The following is a 14,034-nucleotide window of genomic DNA, read 5'->3' as shown; positions in this document are numbered from 1 at the left end:
ACTTTGTTATTCAAAACTAAAAAAGTCAGTTTTTCAAAACCACGTGATTCCCCCCCCCCCCCCCCCCCCCCCCCATGTGTCTCTAAAATTGTCAAGAACGAATGAAGGTTGAGGGCATCTTGCAAGGCCAGGTGCATCACCCTAAGTACCGTGCGACTTTCTACTCCTCCGTCTCAAACAAGTTGTTTCAGGCAACCAATTCTGCAAGAAATCTTCTGTATATTCGTCGACCAATATTGTACCTTATCTCAATGAGGGGAGTCGCTAGAACAAAGTTTGGGTGTCTTCGAAAGGAAGTGTTCCCTCATCTTCTTCTTCATCTTCTCCTAATCAGTAATTTGAGATTTTCCCTGTCTGTCTAGTGAGCACCGCATCTGTTCCCACCATGTCAATATTTGCCCCTTGGGTCTTATGACAATTAACTTCACCTTCATCCAATCTAGAATTTGTTTATAATCTAGAAGGATCGAAAAGCACGCTAGAAAGGGTGAATAGTGCTCATGATTTTTTTACATTTTTCATAAAACTTAGAGAGAATAACGAAGCGGAATTTAAAAAAACAATACTAGCATTTTCTTTTACTTGATCTGAACCTCACAACTTCTACTCCAAAACCTACGATTGTTGATCATTTTTATTAGACAACTTATTATCTGTAAATATCTAGATGATAATTTAACGTCGTAAAACACCAGCCTCCCTCCTATGTCTACTTCAGGATGGCTGATAATCAAGCTGTTTGAGAGTGTGCAATCGCATGAAGAATCTAAAAATTGTTACAAATATGTTCACCACGGACACTTTAAGGGCAATATCAGAGTTCCAATTTCACTATAAATAAATATTTTAAAGATCGACGTTTGAATATCCATAAACTATACTCAAAATTTTCTATGAACCAGATGAAAAGCCGTCTATCATACATAGGGACCATAGAAACAAAATTTAAGCAATGAAATGTTAAATCTAGTGAACAACACGCAATGTCATGCAAGGATACAGTTTGGTCCCCTAGATCCTCTCCTTCACCACTGATGTTCTTGCATCCTTGCAGTTCCATTCAAGAACGATGGTGTCCTTGTGCACGGACCGACAACTCCCAACCGCAAGAGACTCGAATGCGCATTTCTGGGATTTGCAGCGACTTATCATCACGGCACTGAGAAAGCACCTTTCAGCATGCTGAAATGAAGAATAGAGTTGAGAATAAAGTTTAAAAGCTCGAGTCATAAACTTGATAACCAAGGCCCCTTACTAGTGGACTGTCAAAACCTCCTTCACAAGCATCGCAGAGATCCAATGCTAGTTTACGTAAGAGTGGCAACTAGATTGATGAGGAAAAACAATATTGCGTTATCAATCGTCAAAGTCATAGACAAAATGGCTTTGGAGAGGGAAGATAACTTACGGAAGAAGTAGCATCGTGTATGAATTTCCTTCCAATCCCTTTTCCCTGTGATCATGAAATAATAACGATGAGAAAGACAAATTTTCAATTGCAGAGTAATTCTAGTCCTATTCACAATCTCTTTTCCCTGTGATAAGTTCTAAACGTCCCAGATTAACAAAAAAAATTAGGTAGAGAAAAAATAACAAGAAAACAAAGAATGAGAACTGATAAGGACTTTGAATTTAATATTTAATGGAGCATTATGGTGTAGGTTGAACAGAAGCATTAACTAAGCACTCACATTGTGCCGCAGCAATAAATCCTCAATAGCCTTACAATTGAAAAGAGAAGAAACCCCACTCGAAGTAATTTGTCCACATTCCTGAATTTCATAAGCTTTTAGGTATATATATATATATATAAACTGACAAGTAAAGATAAAGCAAATCTCGGCAAACAGAGGGCGACAAATGCTGGGAAGTTGTACTACGAAATTCATAAAATTGCATCTAGCCTTCCTGAATTTTGATAATAGAAATGCTACAGCTTCAAACGCTACTTCATTTAAAGATAAATTCCTTAAGCATTCATAATGATTTTCGTCTGCATTTAAAGAAAAATTCCTTAAAGCATTCATAATGATTTTCGCCTGCTGATAAATATAATCGACAACAGATTAGCAGTAGCATTAAGATTTTTGTAGCACCAGGAAAGACTACGAAAAGCATGCAAACCTCCAAATGGATAAATGTCAGGCCTGGCCATCCATCTGCAATGATTTTTTGTGAGGCTGAAAATATGTGAAAGTTTTGGAGCAATAAAGCAATTAGTACACATTATGCATATATTGAAAATACAAGCACCTGTGGTACACCACCTGAATCAAGAAGTTTACACCCCGTCAATGAAAACTCCAACACAAGTGGACAGTTCTGAGTAAGGACAGACAAATCCTCATTTGTCATCCATGGGGTTACCCTCTCTAACCTTAATATCCTCAGAAGATGCATTCCAGATGTAAAATGGAAGGAAGTCAAATCACCAAGACAGCAACATAGATGTAATACCCTTAGGTTTTTTAATGATTCCCCAAAACTTCTTAAAATACTGTCAGAAATTACCTGCATAAAAGAAAAACAAAAAATATCGAAAATGCATCAAGTGACATTAAATAACACAGTATTAAGTTTTACCTGAAAAATGAGGATAACAGACTGCAACATGGGGCAAATTTTGGGAAGTGCATTCAGCATATGATGGCCTGGTGATGCACCAAGACCAATAGTTATGCCCCTTAAGCAATTAAGGTGTAACGGCTCTTCCACTGATAAGGAAGAAAATCCCCATCCGAATGCTATTTCTTCCAGAATGCAATGACGGGTGACTTCAAAGAAGTGATCCCTTATGTCATTATAGCTGGTTAACACCAGATTCTCTCCAACACACTGATTCAGATTTGTACAACCAGTTGCTTTCAAGCATCGAATATCTGGGTTTCTCCTAATTACCAATGACAAAGCTTCCAAAGAAACCTGAATTTTCCAAGCTCAAATAAATCAAAAGCTAGAACAAAGGCAACCTATCTCAAGCTGGTCTGTCACATATAAGTTGTAGAATATTGGGAAAGGAGAGACTATAAGTATGATTACTGTATGGAACTATAACTCGTAATTATAATCCTCGAGTATGATTAAATTTATCCAAATAGCAAATTCTATCTAAACCTAGGCACAAGACTAGGTAATAACCTTAGATTAGTTTTTCTATATTATCTACCACTCAATCTTAAGCTAGAGCATAGATCTTATATATGCTCGGCTTGAAAAACTAAAAAAAAACAACCCAATTCTAGATATTAAACTAGAAAAACTCATCTAAGATTAAAAAAAAAAAATGGGTGTGAAAATAATGAAAGAAAGCATGATATTCACATACAGGCGGAGTAAAATCTAAGCTAACAAAATGAGCAGGCGACAATCCCTTTGATCATGATATGAAAAACTCTAATGAGAGTTGGAGTACATAGGCAGTCAAATCAAGAACAGATGTTGATACTGGTTGTTCTTGCATCTGGGTGAGGCACAGTTGTCGGCAAACTATTGAATCACGAGCTGAGGTAGGTAGGACTGATGATCACATTCACCAAAACTCCGCCTAGCGGCTTGGTAGTCAAGTTGTCAGCAGATGCATGCTGCCCTTCACATAGTTCCGACTTCTGACTTCAAATTGCAGTGATTTGGCATTCAGTCTATGAGCAGAGGCATGTTTCCCCTTCACCTAGCTCTAAACATAGACATCAAACTAAGGTAAATCCTAGACTAGGTTTCATATATTGTCTAACAAAAGTAATGCACTTAAGGTTGCACACTTCACCTTGAAGGTTGTAACCCCAAAATTTTTATCAATTCTAAAACTCACACATCAAACAATTCAATATCAGAGGATACAGCAGCTGGTTAAGGCTTTATGTGTTTTAGCAAACTAAGTTTTGGCCATATGATTTGGAAAAATAAAGAATAAAAAAACTTACTTATAGCTAGTTTTCATGCATGCCTATTTGAACACAGACCTAGTTTAGATTAGCACGATAGGATGCAATGAGAGGAATGATAAAGCATGGTCCACAAGGGAAACAGTTTATAAACTCACTGAGAATCAGACAAATTAACAAAAGAGAATTATTAATCTAGATACACAATATTACTATAAAAAGAAATTTGTTGAGTTAAAAAGGTAATTACCACAGTCTCGGAAACATCAAGACTTTCAAGGAAGGAACCTGAAAAATTGTAAAGAGCATCATCATTAATAGCAGTTTCCCTTAATATCAGTCCCTTTAACATGTATGAACAACGCATCAGTTGTGAGAGAGAATCTCGGTCCACACCTGCACCAGAACTTCAACTTACCATAGCTATCCTTGTATAGATAAGTCATGCAAAGCCAAAAAAACAATTATGAATCCAAAGCAATTTTGAAAAGTCAAATTCAGTACTTGTTTACAAAATGAATAATCAATAGTTTCCCTCCAACATCAAAATTATAATAATGTTTGGGGATCAAGTCCAATGGTGTAGGAGCCATATAGCGACCCCACTTAGTGGGATAAAGGGTTGGTTGTTGTTGCATCATAGTTCTAGTAATGTTCAAGTTCAAGTTAAAATGCCTATGGTTTCATCTTGTGGATGTTGAATTAGAAGAGTGAATTTCAATACCTTTACAACCATCAATATGAAGCTGATGGAGCCTATAGGCAATCGTCTTTGAATATTTGTGATCATCCACTTCCGTAAATTTCTGAATCAGTAAGCAGTCTGAACAAAGCACCTCAATTGAATTTCTACCAAAGGATGTATATGATAGAAAAAGAGATTGGATTTTCAGACACTTGCTTACAAGTGTTGATATCCCCATATCTGTTACCACAGTGCAACCTTTGATGTTTAAGTAAGATAAAGAACCACAGAGAGCAGATATCTTCAACAAGTCTGTGTCTGGAAATAAATGAACAAGAAATTATAATTACCCAATTTTGAATGGTAAAATTAACTGATAGAATATAACAATAAATTTTTTAAAAAAACATCTTTTCTAGTACTAGATAAATACATTGTGAGCAATGAACTAAATATATCATCTCCATAGTACTATCTTATTGAGAGGTAAATAGAGAATAATAAGTGAAGAACTGGTGTTCACTAAGAGCTATGGTTTAAGATATTTGACAAAAGGATGTTGCAGTCTTACCAGTAATATCACGTCGTCCCTCGAGTGTGAGTTTTGAGATATTTGACATAATTGGGTTTTCCAATGTGGGCCTAGCAACACTGAACAATGATTTATCTCCTAGCATTGCATATGAACTGGTATTGGAAACACGATATTCTTCGATGTTTGTAGATACAATATATACTTTTGCAGGTAAAAGAGGACTCACATCAACAGAAATGTCAGCTTCAGTGAGTTTAGGAATGTTTTGTATCAAAAAATATAAATCTTCCATTTTAAATTGTGAACAGTGAGAGGCCCTCAGAATACTCAGTGATGGAAATGCCAAAGCTAAACATTTAATTGTGGCAACAATGTGCAACTTTGGGCACTTAGAAATATCCACCTCACGTACACTACTAAAGGTAAATAATCTTATTGGCTTCTCTAGCCTCACATTGTTGTTCATTCTGCCACTATCAGCCTCTGTAAAAGCATGCATTATCCTTTTCTTGGATGTCATTTCCAAATCAGATGGAAACAGCGCCAGAAGAATTGAAGCAGTTGTTATGTGAATGCAGCCGGAAAGAACAATTTTCTGGATGATAAAAAGTAAATTAGGAATTTTGTGCTTTCCAAATCACTACTAAACAATACCAAATTCACTTTGTGGTAAAGTAAATTGACAACACAAGAGCATGATTGCATGTTAAAAGCCATAATAAATTAGAAGATAGATACTACCCGTACAAAGTCTTATTTTCCATTGCTGATTAGAAAACCAGGCTTAACAATGTTGAACTTCAGAGATTAAACATCTTATTAAGCTGATTAGGCATACAACTTAGAACAGGACTAGTATTTTTAAAGAAGATGCATAAAAGAACAAAGATCATACAGGTACTTTCTCATACAAATATTTCATTTGTGTTGACGACAAAGACACTCTTGACATTTTCTTTGAGAAGTGCCTTGTCCATGATTGTTTATAAAACTAACAATCAACATTTACTGTACTAGGACTAAATAAACAGAAGTTTCATATATTTTATTTTGCATATTCTTAATAGAGTACCCAAATAAAAAAAACACGTGTGGGTGGGTGGGTGTGTATATGAGAGATTCTACTAGGTTGGTAGGCTAGTGTCTTTGTTGATCAAGCTGAATCCTATATAAGGAGTCGGACCAATTTATACATTTGTTGTTAATACTCCTTTTATATGTGGATGGCACTCCCTCTTCATGTATGTGTGGAGTACTTGACTTGATTGACAGCTACCTCCCAACAAATGCATTGGTTAGAATTTTTTTTTTCTTTGACACAAGTGAGATTCAAACCGCTACTTCATGCTTTCTTTCCTACTAGCTCAGTCGTGGGACAAAGGATGACCTCACGAATGATGATGCAAGCAAAGGATTTGCTTATGGACGCAGTCACAAATGAAGGATAAGCTTGTGATGAAAGATACACTCACAAACTAAAGATTTTGCACCATCTTGCATGTACAAGCAAAATGAAAATTTTCGCTCTTGCCAATTGCCACAAAACAAAATTTGAAACACAAATACAATCCCCATAAATAGTAACTAAATCAAAAATTAAAATTTGAAACTTTGTACTACTAATTACTTGTATTTTGTTTTTTTGTATAAGCAAGATAGTAGTAGCTGTTGGATTTTCTGAAGCCACAATGAGCTATTTGAAGATTTGACTTATTTATAACGTTTTGTCAAAGAAAAAAAAATTGGTGCAAACCCTTTGATAAGATTTGCAGAAACATGAATGAGTTTAGGGAAGGGATCACTGAATATTGGGTATCACTGCTAAACTAGGTTGAAAACTTCATGAAATGGGTGGAGTATCAAAATTATAGCTAGAACAAACTATTTCACAAGTTGCATCCAAAATTTCTAAATGTACTCAATTTGTCATGATGGGGATGTAGAACTAAACCTTTGTTACTCTGAAGGATGGAATTACTTCTATAGATGGGCACAAGGTCAAGGTAAGAATGGGCTTCCATCCACTATTTACCTACACAAAAATTCAGGAGGCAAGGGCATCAATCTCATTCTGCAGATTTGATTTTTCTCCAAAATCCAACCACTCCAAAATAGGTAGAAGCCAAAGTCTTCCACTAATTCCACTTGAAATCTTATTTTTGCCCCAAGCACTAAGGCATGCAGATGATGAAGATGAATACAACAATGCAAGTGTTAGGTAAATGGTCATCTTCAGGCATCTCTGCCAACGACTCCATAGAGAGCTTCATGTTAGACAGTTAGGGTAGAGCAACTTGGTGATGATGTGATGGACATTGAAGAGAACCATAAAGGACAACATAAGTCTTGCCCATATTGGATCTTTGAGGTTGCTAGTATCATTGAGGAGACAAGCTGGCAGAAGTACAAGTGTGTGACGTCCTCCCGAAGGCGACTGGAGTGATTTGGCAAAGAGCTCCTGCTGAAAACAAGTTATATTGAGAAGAAGATGCAGGTGCAGGAGAACATCGGGATTTGAATTGGGAGAAGGAAACGATCGAGAGATCAACAACAACGTCATTCCTCCTTGTCAAGGAGGCAATTAGAATGGAGTGGTGTTGTGCTAAATCAGTGTGGAGAAGACAGAAGACAGAGAACGAGGTTATTTTACAAAATTTTCTCCGTCTTTCCTTTTTTTTTTTTGTTTCTCTTCACTAGTTAAACAGAGTTGAATTGAATGGATGTTGATTCCTCATCATCTCCTCCCTCCAAATATTCCTATATGGATCCCTTTCTGTCCACTTTTCATCCCTAAGGTAAACAGGCCCCTAAATAGTCTATTGAGAATGAGAAAACAATTTCAAGTTTCTTACTTCTTGACAAAAAAAAAACCCATTTTTTCTTCATCCTTTCCATTAAAATAACAGATTCCAACGAAATGACAGGTTGTTATGTGAATTTTAAATCAGCAAGCAAAATTGGCTTCAACCAGGCATACAATTAATTACCTATTTGGACTGCCCAAACAAGCATAGAAAAATAAATTGTTTTTAAAGTCAGATTCTTGAAGAAAGATCAACAAGAAAAAAACATATTTTAATCATTTAATCTATTAAATAAATAACAGAATAATAACCTCAGTATATTCCGTCACTCGAATTCTCAAATCATCCAGCTCATCACCTTCAACAGCACGAAGTATGCTTGAGGAGCAATCTTTCAACTGATCCAGAAAAGTACCAATGCCCTCTACACCAAGCTGTGATAAGTCTTTTCCCAAACCTACAGGAACACCACCCAAGCTAGTTCTAAATGACAGTTCGAACAAAATCAGAAAACCTACTTTCGCAACAGTTAAACCAAATTAAGAACTACCTGCAATGAACTCTAATGGCAGAAGGCAGATCTTCACCTGGTCAGGAAAGAGATAAGATCATTTAGCAAAAGAAGAAAGCAGCTCCTTCACAAACAATTTAACTTGTCGACTATTATGAATCATATGTTACAAAAATAGAAGCATCTGCATCCAGCAAAGAATTTCTGAAACTTTGGTGATAGCAGATTTCTTTTCCATGATATGTGAAGGAAACTTAAATCTTTTACCTTCTTAAGAATGTCGAAGTGATAATTACTTGATGAGCCTTTCCAGGATGTTCTGTTTGTAGAAATCCAGTTTACTAATGTCTCGCATAGTTGCCTCTCACTATAAGTGGCAACTAGAAATTAGTTCATCTAGTTCCACAACTCAATCTATAGAAGACAATAACCAACCTATCCAAAGTCAGCAGAGGATGTTCAATACAGGAATGTAATAGATCATAAGGAATATCAGGAAATGAGCTCCATGATGTAATCCATGCCTAAAAAAAATCCAGATTACTCTTTATCATGATACACGAACTAACCAATTAACAGACATATTTTTGGAAGAAAATAAAATAAGAAACATGTTCAAATTCAAACCAAATAAAATAAGGAATTATCTATTACATGCTTCAAGATACTGGATGAAATATCAAGAATGGATAAGCACTTGACTGCTAAACCAAACACCAATATGAGGATTCAAAAGACTTTATTGGCGACCTTGAATTCATCTTCATTCAATGCTGGACCACTATAACATGAAGTTTTAGTCACAACTTACAGCTAGTATCAAATAGTTGTCACTAAAAGTATTTTGGTGATAAAGTACAGATAATAATTATATGTATGACAAAAAATCTTTTATAATAAAATTTTATCACAAATGTAACATTTAGTGGTGATATTTTAAAATAGATTGTCAATTAATAATGAAAAAAGTTGTCACTAGCGTCACAATTATTGATGGATCAATTAATTTACTATTACTAATAATTTTAACTATGAGACTTAGACCAATTAATCTAGTACCAAAATTATTGCCTCCAAAGCAACCGAAGCTTATAGTGACAAACTATTAACTTTAGTGACAAATTGTTTTGTCATTAATATGCACTTTTTTATAATGGAACCATTAATGTTAGCTCCAAGTGTGCTAAGGCCTAGGTTGCCTCTCTTAGGGAGTGTTTGGTAGAGCTTTTACTGAGCGCTTCTTAGATTCTAGCTATATGGAAGCATTTTTGAGTGTTTGTGAATGTCAACTTCTGCTTCAACTTTTATAACTTTTACTCAAAAATTGGAAGCAAGAATTTGATGCTTTGCTTGCTTCTGTTTTTTTATTTATGGTCTAAAATTAAAAGTTGACATTTATGTACTTAATAAATTTATCATTTTACACAATTGCCACCACATTTTTTACCTTAATAAATTTATCATTTTACATAATTGTCATCACACTTCTGCGATATTTATTTTTTAAATAATATTTTATATTTTTATATAATTTGTATTTCTAGAATTTTTTTATAGTCATTTTTTTTATTAATTTTATATATTTTTCATTATAAAAAATAATTTTGATATAATATTTAAAATATAATAATAATTATATAAACAAATTGTGTATCAAAATTATATTTGGATAATTAAAAAAGATTAATTATATAGTTTAAGGATATTATTGTCATTTAACTAAAAATTAAGCTTAGAAGCAATTATTCATCAAGCACTCCAACTTTACCTTGTATTAGCTCTTGACTTATATTTCCAAACGCTTCATACTTTAGTTTCTCACTAACTTCAAAATAATATCTATAAGAATCACTTTTAAATAAGCAAAAGCTCTCCCAAACACTCCCTTAATCAGTTCCCTTATGATAGTTGTCAGTTATCTTATTATCACAAAAGTCAAATTGTTAATTAGTATTGGAACAATATATAAAACCTAAATGCAAAGTATTAAACAATCCTTTTCTTATATTGACAGTTCAATACCCGTCTAAATAATACAAGCCAATTTACCTACTATTAGTAAACAAAATGATTTCCTTCACTTCTGAATCTCAAACTACACAAAGATTTAAGATTATTTTATTAATCTGCTCTCCTCTACTAAGTTTATAGGGTTCATAGTAGGTTCATCAATGTTACCCATCAAATTAAAAGCCTATACTGGAAGATTGTCAAATTCACTTGAAAGGACAAAATGAAACACTGGAAAAGGTTGATAGAAAAAATATGTATTTGGTGCGGCTTCTTCCTATACCTATTGGGATCTGGAAATGAGACATTGGAAAAATTTTATGATCTTCCAATATCAATAAGTTGATTGCTGCTTTAATAAAACTATTGTATCTATAATTCAACTTGAAGAGACAGGAATGCTGAGAGTTTAATAGTAGTAGGCTATCAGCTATTTAAAAACAACATGGAAGTATGGAAAACTGGCTGCAACAGGAAGACATGATAAATCGGTATTAGACTGCTGTCCAACAATATACAAGAATTAAATAAGCAGTCTCCAAAATCTCCAAGGAAAACATATCTATGAAATGGTTAATATATACTATGTTTTTAAAATCAGACCGGATGGCTCAACTGGTTAGCCAGAACCCAGCCATAAATCTGGTCTGGTTGGAAAGAAAAATACACGTTATATGAATGGTAAAAACCGTTATAAACTTGCAATCAACACAAATATAACAAACTGGGTTATTAGCCTCATGGTTAGATGTTTAACCATTTTTCAAGACAGGGGGTTTGAATCTACCCTAATACGAGTTTGTGCTTTCTTTTGAATTTTTTTATTATATTACATATAAATTTTATAAAATTCTTAATAATTTCATTACTGAAAATATTATATACATAGAATTTATCCTTAATTAAAATATTTGTTACAGAATAAATTATATCATCACATTATTTTTCAAGTTGACAATTGAACTAGTAGATTTGTTATTATTTTTAATATATTTAGCAAACCCATATAAAATGATTTATAAATATTAACTCTAAATTAGGGCTATGTTTTTATTTCTCAAGTTAACCTGTTGGACGGGTTTGATTGGTTGAATCAATGACCAGATATTCTTAACAGTTTGATCTCCGGCCTAGTTTTTGAAACATTGACTATATAAAGTTAACTAGAACATACAAATAGCACAAGAAAGAATAAACCAAGATAAAATCATGGTTAAACACATCTTGTACCTACAAAGTTCCTAGCAAGATAGCCCTTGCAGAGTTCTGGAACAAATCCAACACCTGAAAATGCAGATCAGTCAAAATTTACGTTAAGATCATTTGAGCATTTGCACATGTTAGCATCATAATTTCGTGGAATGTTTAGATGTCATCATTTACGCAAAAAATTATACAATTCAATACTTACCATGCTCTAAGCCAAAATTCCATACTTCAATTACTAAATTCAGGGGAATTTGTAGCCCTCTTGCATATGTCATCTTATGAAACCATGACTCACATTCTACCAAAAGCGTCTCAACACCGAAATATAGAGAAGTCTAGATAAACAAAAGGAAAATAATTAGAGTATTATATTTCAAATCCTCGAATGGAACCTACAAACCTTCATGGATCATTAAAGCTCAAGTTTTAAGGAGCTAATGGTATGTTTCCTCCAGACATCAAAAATGATGAATACAGCAAATGAATAACCAGCCTTTTCAGTATTTGAATGAAAAATTTCTGATCCACAAGGAGTATGTAAACATGCCTCCAGAATTTGAAGAAAATCGTTGGATGTTATATATAGCTGGGAGCCATGTATAAACTGCAAGAAGGTGAGGAACCCTTCAAAGTTCCACTGTATGGATACCTGTGTAAGCCCTGATTCACTGCAAGGATGATAGTAAAATGTGATAATATGCAGGACCATGGAACAAATAATTGAACAAAAAAAATTGTAAATTACTATAATTAAGGATGAGAGATACAATGTCATAATATGCACAATCAAGGTATATAATTGAGCCAAAAAAATCCTAAATTATCATCATTACTACGTATTGCCTAAGTTCTACAACTGGGTCATCAAAATTTTCAAAGCATCTAATGCAATGGTCAATGATTGCTGAAGATAAGCCTTAACATAGCAAGTTCCATAATACAGATAAAACACTTTCAGAAGCCAAAAACATTATGAGACCAATTTGCATAACCATTAAACATTCTTCTCTGCTGTCTAATTGTACAACAAAACATGGGAAAATGACAAGAACTCCATTAAAAAGGACAAGAAAACATGCTAGCCCAAAAGCCAAGAATCAAGAAAATTCAAAATTTTACTGCAAAAAGAGAAAGAAAACGCAATTCATTTTCAACAGAGGATGTAACCTGAAGTTTCCACAGAAAAGGCTACGGAAATAGGTGGACTGTTCCACAAGCCTGCAAGGAATCCCAGAAAGACATTTGAGGCAACAGCCAACATACAACTGCTGGAACAAGAAGAATTCTCGAATTACCAAAGAACTCATCGGTAAAGCAAACTTGCCTGCTTCGAGCCGCTAGAATTTTTATAGCCGGCGATAGGAGAATTAGATCAAGATTCCAGGAATCGATATCTAAGGTTGAAATAGATGCGAGATCCTCTCGAGCTACAAGCTCATCCTCAAAGGCGGAGGGATCAATCAGCACGAGGACGACTTCATCGCCGTCGGAACCGGCGGAAGCCATGGATTTGAGTCGCCTAATCTCTTCGTGAGACGATTCATAAATTAGAGCCCTTGAAGCTAGAAGAGAATTAATTATTAAAAAAAAACAAAAAACAAAAAACAGCCGCCGCTGCGAGTCCAACCTCCGTTTCTCTCTATATGCATACGACCAGTACTAAGAGACTATTAAGATAACAGACTTATATTTTTTTTAATATTTCGGAAATTAGTAAAAATCTCTGGAAATCTTGCTTTAAAATTTATTTTGTATATTTATTAAGAATCAAACTTTTACTAATTAATTTTTGATAAAGTACAAAATAAAATTATATTAATATTTTTTCATATTAAACATAACTTTAACACTTAATAGTAATTTTATCTAATTATTTTTTATATAAAAATTATATACCGACATGTTCATTCTTGACGTTTTTATTAAAATCAAATGTAATATTTATTCTTATCAATTTAATATCTGATATAAAAAATTATATTAATTTATATATATTTATGTATTATATTACATATGCAATATGAGTACACAATGACAATATATATAAGGATGCTCAAGGCATTCAGAATGAATCCAAGCACCTCGATAATTCGTGCATTAATATTTTTTTTTTATTTTTTAAATCAATTTTTTTAATTCTAAACCCTAAATATATATATTATACACTATAAGCATCTAAAATTTTTAAGCTTTAATTTTTTTTAAGTTGAATACTATAACCTAATCCTAATCTCAAAGTTTAAAAAATTATATATATATATATATATAAGCACTTTAAATATATACTTTGTGAGCACTAATTCGAACATTATAATCTAAACCCTAAAATAAAATTTAATTTTAATCTCAAAGCTAAAAAAGTTATATATATATATATATATATATATATATATATATAT

At 33.5% G+C, this 14,034-nt stretch overlaps 1 protein-coding gene across 2 annotated transcripts; it reads right to left on the bottom strand.

Annotated features, from left to right (window-relative positions):
• Positions 1 to 816: 816 nt before the first annotated feature.
• On the bottom strand, positions 817 to 13,270 carry LOC122022575 (BTB/POZ domain-containing protein FBL11-like). 2 transcript variants are annotated; one of them, XM_042580606.1, is made up of 19 exons: positions 12,960 to 13,270; positions 12,803 to 12,853; positions 12,183 to 12,303; positions 11,838 to 11,970; positions 11,661 to 11,710; positions 8,852 to 8,940; positions 8,684 to 8,783; positions 8,456 to 8,492; positions 8,217 to 8,362; positions 5,138 to 5,696; positions 4,606 to 4,884; positions 4,132 to 4,169; positions 2,584 to 2,922; positions 2,268 to 2,511; positions 2,125 to 2,180; positions 1,692 to 1,772; positions 1,409 to 1,453; positions 1,256 to 1,324; positions 817 to 1,182 (listed from the first exon to the last, which is right to left on the bottom strand). In XM_042580606.1, exons 1-19 carry the CDS (start codon positions 13,139 to 13,141, stop codon positions 1,012 to 1,014), a joined length of 2,790 nt encoding a protein of 929 aa, XP_042436540.1. In that variant the 5' UTR covers positions 13,142 to 13,270; the 3' UTR covers positions 817 to 1,011. The 2 variants fall into 2 exon arrangements, with proteins under 2 accessions (XP_042436540.1, XP_042436539.1); XM_042580605.1 differs by having other exon boundaries at positions 4,132 to 4,277; positions 12,960 to 13,269.
• Positions 13,271 to 14,034: the final 764 nt, after the last annotated feature.

The sequence above is a fragment of the Zingiber officinale genome, chromosome 9B (genome assembly GCF_018446385.1).
Source record: "Zingiber officinale cultivar Zhangliang chromosome 9B, Zo_v1.1, whole genome shotgun sequence".
NCBI lineage: Eukaryota > Viridiplantae > Streptophyta > Magnoliopsida > Zingiberales > Zingiberaceae > Zingiber > Zingiber officinale.
This window is presented reverse-complemented; position numbering and strand designations above follow the sequence as displayed.